The 13,412-nt window shown below is 38.8% G+C and overlaps 1 protein-coding gene across 7 annotated transcripts in view; it reads right to left on the bottom strand.

The window, feature by feature from the left end:
• The window catches only part of LOC122081718 (BEACH domain-containing protein C2-like), a 91,184-nt gene that overhangs the window by 11,849 nt on the left and 65,923 nt on the right, over nucleotides 1-13,412 (bottom strand). For 6 of the 7 annotated variants that reach the window (XM_042648932.1, XM_042648928.1, XM_042648927.1 and 3 more), the window contains 5 exons: nucleotides 6,164-6,313; nucleotides 5,935-6,019; nucleotides 5,702-5,822; nucleotides 5,491-5,587; nucleotides 5,298-5,411 (listed from right to left, as the gene is read on the bottom strand). In XM_042648932.1, the coding sequence (XP_042504866.1) occupies nucleotides 5,298-5,411; nucleotides 5,491-5,587; nucleotides 5,702-5,822; nucleotides 5,935-6,019; nucleotides 6,164-6,313 (567 nt within the window). Of the gene's footprint in view, nucleotides 1-1,804; nucleotides 1,972-5,297; nucleotides 5,412-5,490; nucleotides 5,588-5,701; nucleotides 5,823-5,934; nucleotides 6,020-6,163; nucleotides 6,314-13,412 lie in introns of all 7 variants that reach the window. The other variant, XR_006141173.1, reaches the window with a different exon arrangement.

Raw genomic sequence — 13,412 nt, forward strand, 5'->3', positions numbered from 1 at the left:
GCCATTGGAATGGAGAGACATCCCCAACAGCAGTAGTGGCAGCAGAAGTGGGAGGACAGCCACTATTGAGGTAATACAATCCATCATTTTCACGTCCTCCACCAATCGTCTTCCTCGAGTGAAGATCCTAAAAAATACAGTGAGGGAAAGAAGGTTACTACGCAATTGAGAGATCTAGTCAATTGACTCACAGAAAGAAGACTTAATGGAAATTGAGGTACATGTAATAAGGAAGATAAATGCAATGAAGAAGTAGGTGAAATAGTACCATGTCCAAGAACAGGGGTGGATGTACCATTAGCAAGAATGACAGATGTAGAACTAGTACTAGATGAGAAGGTCTGAAAAAGTGATGACTTACCAGTCATATGAGAGGAAGCACCTGAATCAATGATCCAGGGGGTAGACGAAGTGGAAAGAAGGGCTGATGTACCTACATGAGCAAGGGTAGCAGCGGATGTGGAGGCACCATTGGATGTACTAGAAGTGGCCTCAAGAGAGTGCAAGCGCCGGAGTAACTGGTTGATGTCATCGCGCATACTAGTAGAAGAATCTCCTGAAGAAGGTATAGGTGTAGTAGTCGTCGGAGACACAGTGTCAGTACCATCATCGGACACTGCATGATTGGCTAACTAAGTTGCCCACTTTGGCTTGCCATGCTTGGCCCAGCATGTCTCTATAGTATGGTTAGGTTTTCCACAGTAAGTACACTAGCGACCTGTGCGATCCAAGGACTGTCCACTAGAACCTCGACCCATAGGACCACGTCCTCCACGACCGCGACCATAGCCACGGTTAGCAAAGAAAGCAAAATTATCTCTAGATGTCTTATCAGATTTGGATGAGGTGATACGCTGTAGTTGCGAAAAGGCATCATTCAAAGTAGGGACCGTATCACCAGCAAGTAGATGGCCCTTCACTGCCTTCAGATCACTATTCAGCCCTGGCCAAAAATTTGAAAACAAAGAACTCATTCCGCTGAACCTTCAACTTCTCAATATCAGTAGTCAGAGGTTGGAATACATTAAGCTCTTCCACTATTCCCTTAAAGGCACTGTAATACTCAGAGAGGGATTTGTCAGATTGACGAAACTGGAAGAGCTTCTCATATATGTCATAAATCCGCGTCATGTTCTTCTCTTGGGGGTATGTTTCCTTCAGATCATCCCACACTCCCTTAGGTGTAGAATGGAACATGACATTGGCAGCTACATCTGGTTCCATACTGTTCCACAACCAGATCAGAATCAAGGCATTCTCCTTCATCCAGTTATCATAATTAGCATCAGAAGACAAAGGAGCCTCAGAGGTGGTATAGCTCAGTTTGGCCTTAGCCAACAAATACACCTTAACAGACTGAGCCCAAAGAAGATAGTTCGAGTTCGCTTTGAGCTTGATAGAGGTGATCTAAACATTGATATTATCCGATGCAGAAGGCAATAGTAGAAGAAACAGTAGAAGTACTAGCAAGTGTAGTACCATCCATGACAATCAAGTAGAATGACTAACAAGTAAGAGTATGAACTTATCCAGACAGGTGGTAATACAATTCAGATCTGAAACTTCACATTCAATCCAACAATCCCATACCAATAATCAGATCTGAACATATATTTGGATAGAGCAGCAAGCACATATAGACTAGAGCAGCAAGCACATATAGACATCAATAAACTATGTCGGTAGCAAGCAAGTATGAGCATCAATAAACTCTATCGGCAGCAAGCACGTACAGGCATCAATCAACTCTATCGGACATCAAAAGCATTACTAAGATCAAAAGTTAGGAACAACAGCCTCAAACCTGACCGCCGTCATATAGATTGGGTAAAATAGGAGTAAGAGAGGCGGCAGCTTCAAATCATCAAGCAACCAGCCACACACACCTCAACAGTAATAGTAAAGTCGATCTTCACGAACAGTAAATCACTCCATTAGGGATTAGATAATAGCAGTTGCAGCAATGAGTGGCTGCACACCAAGAAAGAGAGCTTTTAGATCGTAACCAACAGATTTCTTGTTTTCGAAACCAAATCAATTTAACTACAGCAGCTCTTATACCATGTTACAGTTTCAGAAGCTGTAGCTAAACCAGAAAACCAGAAACAAAAAGAAAAAGAGGAAGAAAAGAGAAGAGAGGAGGAAGAAGATGAAGTAACCAGAGGAAGTCTCAAGAATGGAGAGCAACCTGAGATTAATTCAATGTGAATATAATCTCAGGTTCTCTTATTGTATATATAGCTTTAGGTCAAGAAGAAAGACAAAAGAACCCCCACTTACATAAGGGAAAAACCCAAAAAGACCCAAACAATTGAGACAAGGACAATCCTATCCCTATCGTAGGCTCTACTTAGCTCTATTCCCTGTTTGGGAATGCACTAAGTTCAAAAATTTCTAAGAAGGTCGCTTGCTGGTTTATGTACTCATATGTGGGGATGATAAAATTGTTACCAGTAACTCTTCCTTACGGGTCACTGTGTTATTAGGCCAACTGGCTGACGAGTTCTCTATCAAGGATTTGGGCCCTCTCAACTTCTTCTTAGGGGTTGAGGTTATTCCTCACACCAAGGGTGTTCTTTTCTCTCAATCCCGCTATATCAAAGACATACTTCATCATGCAGCTATAGGTGGCTGTAAACCCATTTTGACTCCTATGGCTACTACTCAACCGGGTTCGGTTTCAGGGGGAGCCTCAATGGCTGATGCCATAAAATACAGGTCTATAGGTGGTGCCCAGCAGTAGGTCACTTTAACTTGGCTTGATGTGGCCTTTACGGTCAATAGAGTCTGCCAGTACATGCACTCTCCTACTGATGGTCATTGGTCAAGTGCATCTTGCAGTATCCGAAACACACTTGCACCCATGGATTGCTCATTGAACGTTCCCCACATAATATTTTGCAAGCTTTTTCCAATGCTGATTGGGCAAGGAGCAGCTCTGACCATCGTTCTACTAGTGCATATGTTATTTTTCTTGGCCCCAACTTAATCTATTGGCATTCCCGTAAACAAAAGACTGTTGCCCATTTTTCCATGAATTCTGAGTATAGAGCACTGGTTGATGCCTCCACCAAGCTTATTTGGTTAAAGGCCCTATTTCTTGAGTTGGGATTTCCTCTTAAAGGTTCCCCTCCTCTGGTGTGACAATATCGATGCCACATACCTGTCTCCCAATCCGGTATTCCATGCCCTCATGAAGCACATTGAGATTGATTATCATTTTGTGCGGGAGCGTGTTGCCAATCGACAACTCTCTGTCTAGTTCATTACTACTTCCAATCAGATCGCCGATGCTCTCACAAACAAGGTTCAAGGTATCGGGTTTCGACCCTTCGGGAGGCCGAAATTTCAGTCGAAACCTGAAAATTTTGAGGAATCCAGGGAATTTTTCCCGGTTTGGTGGAAACTTAGGTTTCGACTCCTAAATAGTGTTTTTTTTTTTTTTTGTCTGATTTTTTGTTTACATCCTATTTTAGACACTTCTAACACATTCACATCATTAGTTTCATAAAAAAAACACAGTCATATTTGTGTGGTGAACCAAAGGTTCAGTAATCATTACGCTAAGTTATGGACTGAAATATATTGTAGGTACGTGCATTTTCAAAAACAGAAAAAAAAAAGCATTAACATGCAAAAAAAAAAAAAAAAATCGGCCATCGTGAATGAGTAGATCGGGCCTCCTAAGTAACATATAAAAAATTTACATAATTCTACTCTATTTACAAGCATATCCTATAAAAAAAATGTTTTTTTGGCAAGTTGGGACTTACCTTTTTGGTCAAAGATGTCTTTCTTTTGTAGATGAAGCAAGAACCACCCTTAGATTAACTTTGTTAGGCAAAAAATGAAAATCTCCACTGTTTCCCCAAGTTTCCCACTCCTGGGAGAAAAATCTAAGAACAGAGGGTCAAATTCTGCTAAAGAAGGATTGGGTTTCTTTTCAAACTAACTTATGTAGGACCTGGTTCGACCCTTTGGGTGGAACCAGTTGGTTTGGTCGAAACATGGTCGAAACAAAAGTCACAGGACATATTGTTTCGACCCCTGAGGATACGGTCGAAACCTATGAAGGTCCAATCACCTGGCCCTCTATCTTGAGGGGGTGTATTGACCGATATAGGAGCTTTGTCCCCATTAGGAAACTCCACATTCGGTTTACATCATAAGAGTCCCTATCTTAGGAAACTTCATATACAGACGGCATATTGGGAATTCATATTTCTTGTATTAGTCAAGTATTTCACAAGTAGAATCTCATCTCATCACAATCTTTTGGATTCCAAATCTGTCCAGATTGACTACGGCATATCTTGTAACCTATTTATACTCTCTACGATGGTAGTCATTAACAAGAAGAATTACACAATCTTTCACCCCACCCCCAACGCCAAAAAAAAAAAAAAGATCAATCGGGGATGGTGATTTCTGTGAAGAATCAAGAATTGGATGAGAAATTAGTACACTTCATTTTCATGTTGCTTTGGCTTCTTTCTTTCAGAAGTTTGGATCTGTTATTTAATATTTAGTATTAATTTTCTGCTGCTGATGTCAATGGCTTGAAGAATTGTATTTTCAGGACTAATATCATATTCAAGCATGAGACTCCATTGATGGCTTGATCAATCATATTGCATGATCAAGCATATTTTCTGTACTGATATTATATTCAACCATGGAATCAATTGGAGAAACAGTTAGAAATAAGGAGGACTAGGGTTAGAGAGGAAGGAAGGAGGAGAAGATTAGAGAAGGAGAAGGGGCAATGAGAGCAAAATGTGAGTGAGTTCTTTGGTCATCTCACCAATATTAGATTCAACTAATACTTTAGGGAATAACATATTCCTCCCTAAGGGAGGTGAAAGGGAAATAAAAAAAAATAGAAATTAGGACAACTTAACATAAGGCAGTTCCTAAAGTACCCCTGTTACATACATTCCAACACAAACATCTATCTGCTTCTTGCCCGACTTAGATATGCTCTTCATCTCCTGGTTCCTCTCATGGAAATCAACCAGAATGCAGCGAATTGGGCAAGTCTTGATTGATTGAATTTGATTCATTGATTTCTCATTCAAAAGATAAAACGCGAAACTACTCAAAGGATTTTACAGTTGAGTTGCTAAAATTAGCATTTGGCGGGTTGAGTTAAATCGGTCCATAAGTTGACAACAATGTGTTGTATGGACCTGTACTGCATTACTGTAGATACAAATCCTTCAAACCAGGATTCTCCTACTGCAAGTAATATCAGCATTACTCAATAGTATAAATTTCCAGCACACAGAGATCAGTACCTGCAAGTGAAGAACATCTGCCAGTGGCTGCTTCTTCAAGTGAGGCGCAGTCAGAAGCTGGGATGGAGTTTGTCCAAAGTATACTATCTGGTCTTGTGTAGCACGCTGTTGTGCCTATTGTAATATTTAGAGTCAAAATAAGTAATCAAAATTCAAATTTAAGGAACAACAAACAAGAAAAATTTTGACTTACTGGGTCTGTAATTTTATCGATGTCAACTGTCCCTTCATAAGTTACGTAGAAGAACACATTATCCGCCAATATAGCTTCTTTACCTCGTTGCTTATATCTGAAAGTATCAATTCATAGAAGTAAAAAAGACACAGAGAAAAAAGAGAAACAGAAAACACAATGAGGCCATAATTTCCACCCGAAATAAGTAATCCAAAAGAATTCCATGTACCCAAATATTAGGTCAATCCATTCATGCAAATGTGCTGAGACATGCTCACTCTCAAGGGCCATCTGATGCTTATGAATGAAGTCAACAGGGTTTTCCGCCCAAGGAGGAAGTTGGACAGAATCTACAATATGAGCATGAATCAAGAGGTCAGCAAGCCAAGTTTTGGCACAGCAGCTCCAGAAATCATGCAGCAGGTTTAAATCCCCTCCCGTCAAGGATCTTGAAGTACATACCCAGCTTTCCTCCCAGTTGCGTTGTACCAAAATCAATGAAGTTTACATTGGTTAGAGCCTCAGGGAGGTAAAACAACTCTGGAACCTAAGATGAATCAAATGCAGAACATGAATGAGACCTTTTGCAATCAATTACAGAAAGTAATGAGAAAAAGAAAAGTTACAGAAAAACAATTGAAGATCTTCAAAAACATGGAGGGTAAGAAGGGGTGAGGAAATTGACTCTTACCAATTCCTTGACATCACTCATGTCCTCAAGAACACAATCCCAAGTAGCAGCAATATCAGAAAACATTCTGTCTGCATGATCAAATTTTCCACCTTGAAGCTGAATTGAGAGAGTAGTGAATGGCTCCACTCTAAAAAGATAATATAACACCTGCAAAAAGCAGCAGGATCAGTTAGAAGAAAATGAATTCAGCCTATTATAGAATAAAGTGTAGCAGATCACAATATCAAGAGGTTATCAAATGATATATTGAAGACACATTGAAAGAAATAGACACATAGCGAAAGGAAACTCGGTCTCAACGTCAACAACTCCTAGAAAAGAAAAAGGAGAATGAAAGAAATAAATTCAAAAATAAATAAAGGAAAAACAGAACCATATCTTAAAGAGATGGAAGCATGTCCACCTCAGTAACTTATTTCTGCCACATGGCAGTGGTACTATCGTCACTCAGACTTTCAGACAGAAAAAGGGTTCATGGATAGGGTACAACTCAAATTTGGTGGCCTACTACCCCTGGTCTTTTCAAAAGTCCCTGATCTTCAAACAGCATCAACTGCTCCATCCAACTTGCAAGCATTATTCTGAAATATAAGTTGTTGAATTTGGCTGAAGGTTTAAATGTCAACAGACACTGCCATGACAAACAGATGTGGAACAGCTCCCAGCCCTGTTGGAGAGGCATCACGGCTCCAATAAATATATCATTAAGCACATAGATGGCAAATCATCCAGGAAATGTCTCTTGAAGATCATTCCACAACTGAAGGCCATATCAGTATAATCAATCATTAAAGAAATCATAGGAAATGGACCTCCAATTCCCGGTCTCTAGATAAGATTTGGAGCTCCATATTCATTGATGTTAAAGCTCGGATATCTAAAAATGCTATCTCTTGTCCCCCTTCCCCTAGAAATAGCCACATTGTAGCTTCCTAGTTCTGTTTCCGGTACCCAGACCCTTCTTGGGTTCTAGGGACTTCTATTTCTCCCCCTACCCTCTTTAGGGGCTTGTATACTTTCTCTTCTCTTTGGTAATGAATTATTTATTCACCCCAAAAAAAAGTATAATCAATCGTCAGTAATTCAAGATAGTTTGTCATAAAACATGAAAAGAATACAAAACATCAATGACTCTTAATTTTGTGCATAATATAACTGTGGCAATAACAGAACCTGAATCAATACCTGGATAAGAGGAGAAGAGAGAATTTGAAGAGAAAAGATGAGAGAAGAGAGAACACAGCCCACAGTTGAGTAATGAGCAGAATACTCAAACCGGGGTGGGGGATCTATTTACAATAAACAAAGAAGCAATTATAACCTAAACCTGGGTCCACACCCCAGAATTGACTTAAAAACTTAAGAATATAATAAATAAAGAAAGTGACAAGACTACCCTTAAATTGAAGAATTGGCACACACACACAGACACACACCCACACACACACACAAACAGAGCCACCCACCCACCGACCCACACACACAACCCCATAAAACTGACATTACATAACTTAGCACTTCCCATCAAGTTGGAGCATAGATATTACCCATGCCTAGCTTGGAACACCCTTGGATAAAAACATTTCAAAACAAAGCTTTGGTAAACAAGTCTCCAAATTGATGACCCGAGTTGACAAACGAAGTGGAAATCAACTTCTTCATTACTGCATCCCGAACAAAATGGCAGTTCACTTCAATATGCTTAGTCCTCTCATGCAAGACTGGATTACTATCAACGTATATAGCTTCCTGGTTGTCACAGAACATATCCATGGCTGACCAGAAAACCAAGCTCTTGAACAAAGGACCTAAGCCATTATCAACTCAGCTGTAGTGTGAGCCATTGCTTATGCTCAGGTTCAGCACTAAATTGAGCTGCTTTAATTTTCTATTTTACTATTCCATGTAACAAAATTACCTCCGACAAAAGTACAATAGCCTGCGGTAGATTTGCAATAACCATCAGCACTAGCCCAATCAGCATCAGCATCAAAATAACTAATAATATTGGTGAATCCATTGTGGCGATAAATAAGAGCTTTTCCCTGGAGGATCCTTGAGATATCTTAATATACGACATGCTACCTCCCAATGGACCTGATTAGGTGTCTCCATAAACTAATTGATCACCCCAATAGCAAGGGATATATCAGGTTAGGTAAAAGATATATAAATTTTCCGACTAACCATTGGTACTAATGTTTTTTGGAAATTCCTTGTCATCAAACGCTCCAAGTTTAACATGAGGGTCCATATGAGTATCTACAGGCTTACAACCTATACTTCCCTTGAAATAAACTTAGCGCTTTCTTGCTTCAAATAACTTCAATGGCAAGAAAATATCTCAGAAGAGTCTAAATCTTTCATCTAAAATTTCTCCTTAAGTAAAACTTAACATGTTCAATGCCAGAGAAGTCATTAGTCATTACCCAAAACAATAATATCATTAACACAAACGACCAGCACAATAACTCTAGAGTCTTGATGTGGAACGAATACAGAATGGTCTGAGTTGTTGAGTTTCTAGGGGTGTTTTAGTCTTTTTGAGTTGTCTTCTATGTTCTTTATGCATTGTGCAGAGTATGGGGGTATTTCTGGCCTTTGTACTCTCTTTAGTATTTTAGATATTATATATATTGAGGGAGAGGCCTGCGGCTAGGTATTCCACAATATAGTCGCAAGTAACCTCCTCCCCTTGGCTGCTTGTATCTCTTCTCTTCTTCTCCCTTAATCTCTCTCTCTCTCCTCCCTCTTCCCTCTTCTCTCAAGTTATTGGTTACAGATCCTTGGAATTGTAACATGAGTAACATTGAAAAAAGCCACAACCAACAACTCTACTAAACTAATCAAACCATTCTCTCAAGACTGTTTCAACCCATAAATAGCTTTGTTCAGCCTACAAACTTTTTTAGCATTCTCCCATTGAGCAACATACCAAAGAGGTTGCTCTATTTAAACCTCCTCATGCAAATTACCGTAAACAAAGGCATTCTTGATGTCTAGCTGAAAAAACGCCAATCAAGAAAGGTGTCCGCTTCCACATCCATGGATGACTTCTACCCAAACTGAGAGAAAGCATCTTAGTATTTGGTGGAACAAAGTGCGAGGTCAATGAAAGAGCAAATGTGCGAAGCAAAATAGGAAGATGGGAGATGGAAACATAATTAGCAATCAGATAGGAAACCGAAAAAATTCTGAGTACAAGGAACAAGTACCTTCCCGAATGGCAATAGAAAAATCATTAGGAGAAGAACCTCCATGCAAAGACTCGGACTAAGAGAGGTGAGGGATGATAAAAACTTGTGGTGAGTGCTTGGGACAATACTTGTATACCTGTAATGGTATTCCTGTGGATTTGGGGTTAGAATCTACAAGTGAAAAACCGGACCAAATCTTAACCCTACAAGGACCTCAAATATCGTAATGAACTAAAGCAAATAAAGACCGACTCCTAGACAAACTACAAGACAAGAAAAAAAGTATGATGATCCTTTCCAAGCTCACAATTCACATTCTATATGGGAGATAGACTTACAACTAGGGACCATTGTAGCTTGGAGTATGGTTTAGACTATCAGTGCCTATCGTACAGTATCGGTATTGATATGATACTCATTGATCCAATACATGTATTTTATAAAAAAAATAGGTATCGATGAGTATCATACCATATCGTACAATACCCATTGATACCCATTTGTTAGAGCAAACACCAAGAAATACGAAAATAAACCAAAACAGATATGCACAAGACAGAGATTTAATGAGGTTCACACACTAATGTGGTGTGCTATGTCCTCAGGTAAAGAAGAAGATGTTTCACTATGTAGAAGAGAGAATACACCCAAACAGCGTCAAGAAAACTCGCTCTGAAACCCTAGCTCGAAAAACCCCCAAATTACAATGACTTGCTCAACATGATGATAATACATTATATACTCCTCCAAGTTGCAGGTTGATCCATTGGGTTGCGGTCGATCGGGTTGAACAATACCCCTCTACTTCCATCACAGATCTCAGAAAACTTCCCATTCGGGTTGCCACCAAAATATGTCGGAGCAGGTCAATCTTCAAAACGGGTTAAGAATTTGAGATAAACTTAACAAATCTCCACCTTGGCTTGAATTCTCCTCCAACAAACAAACAAATAGCTAAAATCTACATCTTCTCCAATTGCCCTCTCAAGGGCTGAACTCAAAAGCGGCAAAAGCCAAGTAAGTTCAAGTAATGCTCAAACTTACCAACACACAAAGGCTTAGTCAACATATCAGCTGGATTGTCTTCAGTACCAATCTTCAACACTTGAATATTGCCTTGAGCAATTATCTCCTTAATGAAATGATACCGAACATCAATGTGCTTCGTCCTCTCATGATGCATCTGATCTTTAGTCAAGTGAATAGCACTCTGGCTATCACAATGGACAATAGTCACCCCATGATCCATGTTGAGTTCTCCCAACAAACCTCTAAGCCAAATAACTTCTTTAATTGCCTCAATCACTGTAATATACTCTGCTTCAGTAGTAGACAATACAATTGTAGCCTATAAAGTAGCTTTCCAACTAACCGTACTTCCTCCAAGTGTAAATACATAGCATGTGAGTGACCTCCTCTTGTCAAGATCATCTGCATAATCTGAATCAACATAACCAGATAAACTATTACTATTCCTCCCAAACTCCAAACAAACACCATAAGTCCCTTTCAAGTACCTAAGTATCCACTTCACTGCTTCCCAATGAGCTTTACCTGGACATGACAAATATCTGCTCACCACACTGACAGCTTGTAAAATGTCAGGACGAGTGCAAACCATAGCATACATAACGGAGCCAACTGCACTAGAGTATGGAACATGTGACATGTACTCCCCCTCTTCATCTGTTTGAGGTGATAGAACAGCTGAAAGTCCAAAATGAGATGCAATAGGAGTAATTACAGATTTCACATCTTTTATACCAAAGCACTACAATACCTTCTCATTGTACTTCTGTTAAGATAACCACAGCTTCCCTGCTTTTCTATCCCTCTTAATCTCCATAATAAGGATCTTCCTTGCTGCCCTTAAATCTTTCATCTCAAATTCAGAACTTAATTGTTCCTTTAACCTGTTGACATCATTCCTGTCTTTTGTTGCAATCAATATATCATCAACATATAGTAACAAATATATGAATGACCCATCAGAGAGCTTTCTGAAATATACACAATAGTCATATTGACACTTGCAGTATCCAAAACTAGCCATAACTGAATCAAACATTTTATACCATTGTCTAGGAGACTGTTTCAAACCATATAGGGACTTCTTCAACAAACATACATGGTCTTCCTTACCTTCAATAACAAATTCTTCAGGTTGATGCATATAAATTTGTTCTTATAGTCCACCATGCAAGAATGTTGTTTTCACATCAAGTTGCTCCAACTCCAAATCATGCATAGCAACTAAAGCAAGTAGGACACAAATAAAACTATACTTAACAATAGGTGAGAAAACATCATTAAAATCAATTCCTTGTACCTGATTGTAGCCCTTTGCAACTAACTGTGCCTTATACCTAGCATCTTCAACACCTGAGGCAGATTCCTTCTTCTTGAATACCATTTGCAGCCAACAATTTTCTCTCCTGTTCTCGGCTTAACAAGCTCCCAAGTCTGATTTTTATGAAGAGATTCCATCTCCTCATTTATGGCAACCAACCACTTTGTAGAATCAACTGAAGTAATAGATTCAGAATATGTTGCTGGCTCACTATTTTCAATTGTATCTACAACAGACAATGCATAAGCAACAATTTCAGCATGCACATACTTTTGTGATTGTCTAATATTCCTCCTTGGTTTATCCCTGGTAATGTTGTACCGCTCTTCTTCTTGATTCTCTTGAGCATCATCTCCTTCAGTAATAGTAGGCAATTGAACTAAAGTAGATTGTGCTTTGTTTGAAGATGAACCACCAACTTCAAACTCCACCTTCTTTCAAGAATTTTCCTAGCCTTCATCACAATGAACAGGAGCGTCTTTCCTACGTACGTAGCCCCTGCACCCCCATACGAGATTAGTGCTGGGCTCCGAGCTTGGGTTTATCGGCCCAACCCCTCTGCTTCCATCATACAGAAAACTTCCCATTCGGATCGCCACCAAAATATGTCGAAGCGGGTCATCTTCAAAACAGGTCAAGAATTCGAGACGAACTTAACACTATTGATAAATACATTTTCCTGAAGCAATTAAAGTTTAAGGGTTTCGGTACGTATCAAACCATATCAGCCGATACGGTACAATAGGTACCAATACAGCTCGATACATCTCTTTAAAGTGGCAGAATGCCTTTTATGAAACTAGAATCGTCAACAGACTGAGGCGAGTTTTGGGGCATTTTTGTCTTCAAGATCACCCCAGTAAACGATTCGCCACAAAAATTCGGGTGCAGCCCACGGTTTGAGTAATGATCATAATACTCAAACCATGGGGAGGGGGTCCATTTATAATAAACAAAGAAGCAATTGCAACCTAAAACTTGGCTCCACATCCTAGTATTGACTTAATAACTTTAGAATATAATAGATAAAGATAATGACAATCATAGTTGTCAAGGCATCGCCTAGGCTTCCAGGCGGTTTGTCTGGGGCCTAAGAGACTGTAGCCTTATTGGATTGCATGCACTTATTTATGTCAAATATCATTTAAGTAAATGAACATTTATTTAAAATATTATTTATAAATATGAAAATACTCCCTATTTAAATCCAATAAAAATAGTTTAAAAATCAAATTCTAAAATGATAAAAAGGAAACCCCCCACTCCAAGAACAAAAATTGGATTTTTGGTTGTAGGGGCAATTTCAACTTTCAAATACTGAGGCTTTTCTCAATTTTAAAATCAAATAAATCTTATCATAGTAAAACATTACTAAAAACCAAAAGTCCCGCAAAGTAATCTTTTGTTTTGATTTCCATAAAATTATTTTCATTCAGGAGCTTTTAACAGTATTCGCACACGTTAAAATAAGTTTAACCGAAACATCACTTTGTCATTACGACTCAAATTTAAATAATCTTAGACTTTTTAGAAAGCTGGTTTTGTGTTATACCTAAAACAAAAAGTCTCATATAAAAATAAAATCATTTAACTAGCCAAAATTATTATAGAACAAGAGTATTTCTTTAAATGTTGATTTTTTATAACTTAATGTGACTTAATTTTGATTTTTTATGATTTGATGTAGCTCAATGTTTTT

Source organism: Macadamia integrifolia, chromosome 6 (assembly GCF_013358625.1).
Source record: "Macadamia integrifolia cultivar HAES 741 chromosome 6, SCU_Mint_v3, whole genome shotgun sequence".
NCBI lineage: Eukaryota > Viridiplantae > Streptophyta > Magnoliopsida > Proteales > Proteaceae > Macadamia > Macadamia integrifolia.